Below are 6,455 nucleotides of genomic sequence, written 5' to 3' on the forward strand. Positions count from 1 at the left end.
GAGGACTGTGAAATTCTCAAGAACGAAATTCTGGGGATATAAGCAAAAATTATTTGGATGAAGAGCTCCTTATAGAAACCAAGGTGACTAACAGGTCAGTTCAGCCCAACTCGGATTTTTAAAAGATACAGATAGAAGATAAAAGCAAGGGCAGGTGATACAGCAAATGAAAAAAAAAAGTAGCACACTCCTTTAAGAATAATGTCAGCAGTGCTAAAGACTACAATATGTCAAGACTGCAGATGAATTCTAAGACTAAAAAGTATTGTTTTAACAATGTTGAGTACATGAGTAGAATGAGAAATAAGATAGGAACACGTCTCAGGATGTATGATGGGAATGGACAATAGTCCACTCAAGCCTTACTTTGTTTCTTTTTTCTTTTCCAAGAAAAATGATCTTTAAACACCGAAAGGTAGAAGAAAATAGGGTTAACAGGGAATTGAGACCAATGATGTGAAATGATAATATTTTAATAATGATAACAATTTATTATTAATTCTAAGTAGCAATACTGGGTTTATTATCTCCGTACTTATCATTGGAGTCAACTCCTCATAACCTTTTTTTTCTTGTAGATTCTTAATAAATTATTTTTTGACTGACATTACCCTTTCACAATACAGCACTTATCTGTTCTCAATGAATTTAAGTTACCAAGTCTGAAAGAAATGCATCTTAAGATACTCAAGGAACTAACAAATGTGATTGCTGAGCTACTGTTAGTGATCTCTTAAAGTTCATGAAGAATGGTAAAGGCCCCAAGCAATGGGAGAGGGCAAATGTACCGATTTTGTTTAAAAAAAGAAAAAAGGAAGGAAGAAAAATAATGGAATATGCACACTATAAACCAAAGAGCGCAACATTTTATTCCTGGTAAAAATCCTAGAACACAATGAAAATCTTAGATTAAAAAGCCTAGGTAAAATCCCAGACCTCTGAGGTCCCTTTCAACTATAGGATTCTGTGATTCTGTTAAGGAAATGTGGTTTGTGAGCATTTAGATGGGAAAACAGTGATAACTAAAAGCCAGTATGTCTTCATGGAGAACAAGTCATGCCACATTAACCTCATTTCCTCCTTTTTTTTTTTTTTGGACAGAGTAGTTAGGCTGGTTAATAAGCATAATACTGTAATCATAGTATACTTAGATTTCAGCACAGCATTTTTGGGGGGAGGTGGGGGTGGGGAAGACTGCCTGATTCAGGCAATGACTCAGAAATAGACTTTCCAAGTGAAAAAGATTGTATGCACCATTTCCCAACAAACATTTCAAATAATGAAAGAAGATATTTGCCCAGAGGCAATGTCTTTTCTTCCTTATGTTTCAGCCAAAGAGAATCCTAGTATATAAACACACTTCACAGTGTAATAACTCTACTAGACACTCTGGGCCTTCTACAAGTTTAGATTTAGGAAGGCAACACTATAGTTTTGATAAAAATTATGATCATCTCATACAGTTGAGAAGAACAAGTGTAGGCACAGTTGAGTCAGCGGTTCACAGAAGAGCCAGCACCATTCAACCAATGACCAGACTGAATTATGATCCCCCTGTAAAACTAGCAAATGTGTAAGAATTTGGTGTCTCCCTTATTAGAATGCATTCTCTTGGAAAATAAGGATTGCTTTGTGCTTTAAATTTGTATTCCCAGAGGTCATCGCAGTATCTAGCAATATCTCCTATGGTAGAAGCTTATTAAATGCTTATTTATTCACTGATTAATGATTTGTATGATTTGCCTGAAAAGCAAGAACAAGGTAGCAGAGTTGTAAATATGTGAGACTGACCAGGGCTTTATTTCTGCGTGCCAATATCCAAGGGGCATATTTCTTCCTCAAGGCTACATTCAGACCATTGGCCCTGCATAATTTAGCAAAAGCTCCCCAACTTATACCACTCTCACATGGCCTGCTTTCCCCAATTCCTTCCTCACAGTCTACTGATATCCTCCTATCTCCTTCAATTAACGTGAGTGGTATCAGGATTCGTTGACTGTGCTAAGATAAGAGCAAGTGGAAGGTAGTCTGTAATCAAACTTTTTGAGAAATGGGACAATTGTATAACCCCTGGCCTTTTAGCACCTGACCCTGGGTGGACTGTCTTCTGAATGCCCCAGGAACGACTGGATTTGTCCCGTTTCAGAATTCCTAGTTATGATTTTATAAGATGATAAGGCCTTCTTCATTTAAAACTGACTTGTCCCTTGAAACAACCTGCGGGTGGGGTGGGGCAAGGCAGGTCATATCAGTCAGTTCTTAGATTTCGTATGAAGTCTAGAATGTGTACAATGTAATATTGCCTCCATCCCTCAGGGGAGGCTGAGGAGCAAGCTTTAACAAAGAAGTAACATCATTATATAGTTAGCTTTCTGCATTGGGGTGGAAGGTTGTACTAACCCACCCCATGCCCATGCCAGCCAGAACAATAAAGTCTGGAAATATGGAGCAGAGCTTCAAGATGCACAGATCATAGTTCTCCTGGGGCAGAGTGGTAGAGAACAGCATTGATGCTCCCTTTCTCTTCTCATTCTTTCCTACTGATGTACCAAACATAACTTAAGAGACACTAGAGTCAGAGGCAAAATATGAGTTTTAGTCAACTCCACTTGTAACATACTATACAACTTAATCCCTCTATACCTTGGGTATTCTAATTGGAAATTAGAAATAATAGTTTTCCTTCCCTATTTCATAGAGATGATATTTATATTAAAGAGGATGGTAGAAAGCTGAGGGTGTAGTTGAGAGGAACTCTAGGAAGAAATTTTAAATTTTGTCCTTATGTTATGAAAAAAAGCATATTAAGCGCATCTTATATGCTAAGCATGGAAAAAAAAATAGTCCCTGCTCTCAAGAACCTTATTATCAACAGCAGGCATTATTAACCCAATCTATTAATTTGTTTCTAAAAATGTTTTTGTAACTTTATTTCAAATTCTCCTATATATTTTATTTTATGCATTTAAAAACATTATTCTGAAGAAGTCTGGCTTCCTCAGGCTGTAAAGGGGTTCTAAACACACACACACAAAAGGTTTAAAATACCCTAATCTAAGTGATGGAAAGGGGTATAATACATACACAAATAGGTATGAAACAAGTCAGAATAGAAAGGCATTGTGGCACATTTGATAGAAAGCCTGCCTCAGAAGCACAGGTGGGTTCAAGGCTTGCCTCGTGATATACACAGGCTGTGATCCTATGCAATTTTTTAGAGCCCAGGGTAATTCTACAGACTTAAAATTGTAGAGGCCAGGTGTGGTGGCACACTTCTTCTATAATTCATTCTAGTGGTAGGGCTAGGGCAAATGGATTGCTTCAGCTTCGGAGTTCTGAGCTACAATAGGGCTAGAGATAATCAGGCTTCCACAGTAAGTCTGGCACTAAACGGTGACCTCCCAGGAGCAGAGGGTCATCAAGATATTGAAGAAGGAGTGAACTGGTACTGGTTGGAAGGGAAGTGGGTTGAAGCTTCCATGCTCATCAGTTATGGGATCAGGCGCAAGAGTGGCCACTACACTTTCAGCCTGAACAAGAGAAAGTGCAATATTAGATAGATATTGATAGGTAGGTAGGTAGGTAGGTAGATAGATAGATAGATAGATATAGATAGATGATAGATAAACAGACAAAAACAAATATATAAATGAACAAAGAAAAATTGCAAAGAAAAGTGCTGTCTTATATTAGTAGAAGTTTCATGCCAAGATCTCTTTACATTGATGGAATAAGAGGTCTGGTTAAAAAAAAAGTCAGAAAGTGGTAAAGGTAAGGGAAAGTAGTCTAATAAAACCTGAGGTAGGAGAGAATGCTTTCGACTGGAGGGATCTGGGAAGTCTTCATGGAGGAAGTGCCACATGAAACATGACAAGGATTTCTATAGGTGAAAATTAAGGGATCGTGTTTGCAGATGCAATAGATGAAAAGCTAGTAATCCAGTTTTAGGCTGACCTCAGGCAAGAAAAGAACTGACTATGGATGCAAAAGAAAATTAGTCCTGGCAGTCAAATCAAGCTGTGGAGAAAAGTAAATCTAGGAGACCCAGCTGAGACACCTGGCCCTTAGAGGTGCTGATCCCAGGAGGAAAAGACATCGGGTGCTGCAGTGTTGGATGTATTGTTTGTCTTGGCTATATATGTTCCTATATCTATGCCACACTACCAAAGAACTCTAAATGTATACCCACTCTTGACACTGTGTGTTTATGAAAGAGTACTCCTTGGGTTTATTGTAAAGCTAACGTTCTTACCATGCAATCTTTGTAAATTCCTTTGCTTTAAGCTAATTGTGTCTACTGCTTACTTCCTAAAAGTAAGCACGTTGGCAGGGGCTCATGAGCTATAATTTTAGGAGTGCAGATCCGCAAAACATCATTAAATCTGAAGTAGCAGCCACCTCCCAGGAAGCACACCCCGAAAAAACTATGAGCACTGAATCGAAAGGATATATCAGAGGAAGAGTTTAGAAACAATTAATAGTTCCCAAGAAAAATATTTTGGTAACTGTTGAGGAAGCAATAGAAAGCGATATAGGAACATATATAGCCAAGACAAACAATGCATCCAATACTGCAGCACCTGATGTCTTTTCCTCCTAGGATCAGCACCTCTGAGGGTCACGTCTCTCAGCTGGGTCTCCTACCTTTACTTTTCTCCACAGCTTGATGTGACTAGAGTGTAGAATCAGGGAATGAGAAAAATACTGTATGAATTGAAGAGTCAAAAAATGGCTTTGAAAATACATTTGATAATTGGAGGAGCCTCAGCAAAGCAAGCCAAATAATACACTGTTGGTGGCATTATGAACTGGCCCAACTATTCTAGAAAGCAACTTGAAACTATGCTTAAAAAGTCACACACATATTATGTATTTATATTTGTATATTATATATTTTTTCATGTTTCCAGTATCAGCTTTATAAAGGTCAGGGGAAGGTGATGGTGGTATGGATAATGGATGGATAGGCATTACCTCTGGGGACTCAGTGGGCAAAGGAGAGAGAAGCATTCAAACCAGGAGTATGGCCGGGTGATAGAGAAAAGAGTCAGAATTGTGGGAGCAGGGAATTGTGAGTAATGGGGAGAAAAAAATTCAGTCGAGAAGCTCATGGGCCATGGTAGGGGTAGTATTGGAACCAAAGGGATTACGAGTAAGAAGAAATGCATAGGGATGGGGTTGGAGTAGGAGGGCAGTTGCAAGATAAGAGAGGGAAAGCATGGGAAAGGGAGGGATTGTGAATAATTGGTGGGGGTGCGGTTCAGAGTCAGAGAGAGGGTGGGAAAAGGATCTGCCCTAGGAGGTCTTGTGTTTACCTAGGAGACAAGCACTGGGAGAAGGTGGGGTAGGCAGCAGCTCCAGAAGGTGATGAGAGGGCAGAAGGGGTGCTGGAGAAGGGGCCAAGTGCAGAGCTCCAAGTCACTGTCTGCTTTCTTCGGGAGGGGCACTCGTCGAGCTGTCAGCTTGGGGGGCCATGCCCTCCATCGTTGACAAAGCCAGCAGGGCTTGGGAAGCATAGTAGGTGCCTCTGATGATCAAACGGGCTGAAGGCAGGGGCCGGACGAAGGTGTGCCAGGCCTGGATTGCGTCCGAGGTACTGGATAACAAGCCGCCAAGTGCCGCAAATCTCCCTCGGACCAGCGCCCGCCATAGCATCAGAGCCAGGATAGCCTCATAGACAGCCACAGGGAGAATTAGGTAGGAAGGGAGGTGAGAATGCAGTAGCCCAAAGTAAAGGAGGAAGACGACTGCCACAGACTCCAGGAAGGTCTCTCGGATCGGGTGCCAGCCCAGGGCCCGGAGATAGAGGAGACGAGCCAGTGCAAAGGCCGACAAGCCAAAGAGGAACCGGTGGGGCCAGGTGACCACAATGTCCCCCAGGATGGAGCAGAGGAGACCTAGCCAAATGAATTGGCCATAGGGCCCCGCTGGGGCAGTGTTACGGACAAAGATAGCCAGACAGAGGATGGGGAGGCATTTGGCCAGCGCGCTGGTCCAGCTGGGCTCTTCTGAGGGCAGCCAGACGAGAAAGTAGAGGGCGCAGGAAGCAAAGAAAGGCACCAGCCTCCAGACGAACAGAAGCTCTGGAGTGTGCCTCCTCTTGGATTCCCTTCCACCAGCCTCCATGTTTGCAGGTTTGTCCAGGCACCCCGAGAATTCTGTGACCTCACAATCAGAGCTAGGTTCTTATGCTCATGACTACAGGCTTGAACCATTGGAATCATGCGTATAATTGAAGAGTGTGTGTGTATGTGTGTGTGTGTGTGTGTGTGTACATATATCATTTGACTCAAAGATCCCATTGGTAGGCATATACCCCAAGGAGGTAAAAAATGGTGGGGGGAATTTCCCATGTAACAAAAATATTCGCAGCAGTATTTTTTATGTTAGTAAAAAAAAAAAAAAAAAGATGAAAACCCATCTGTTTGGGGCTGGCTAAGAAAATTGTGGTGCAC

The 6,455-nt window shown here is 41.4% G+C and overlaps 1 protein-coding gene across 1 annotated transcript; it reads right to left on the bottom strand.

The window, feature by feature from the left end:
• Positions 1-4,888: 4,888 nt before the first annotated feature.
• Positions 4,889-6,154, bottom strand: LOC118828163 (lysoplasmalogenase-like). Its single transcript, XM_036734592.1, has one exon. It carries the CDS (start codon positions 6,124-6,126, stop codon positions 5,419-5,421), a length of 708 nt encoding a protein of 235 aa, XP_036590487.1. The 5' UTR covers positions 6,127-6,154; the 3' UTR covers positions 4,889-5,418.
• Between the last annotated feature and the right edge of the window lie 301 nt (positions 6,155-6,455).

Source organism: Trichosurus vulpecula, chromosome 8 (assembly GCF_011100635.1).
Source record: "Trichosurus vulpecula isolate mTriVul1 chromosome 8, mTriVul1.pri, whole genome shotgun sequence".
In the NCBI taxonomy this organism is placed as follows: domain Eukaryota; kingdom Metazoa; phylum Chordata; class Mammalia; order Diprotodontia; family Phalangeridae; genus Trichosurus; species Trichosurus vulpecula.

Bases quoted from the DNA above. Each gene is read 5' to 3' on its own strand.
- LOC118828163 (XM_036734592.1), bottom strand. From the start codon at position 6,126: ATGGAGGCTGGTGGAAGGGAATCCAAGAGGAGGCACACTCCAGAGCTT.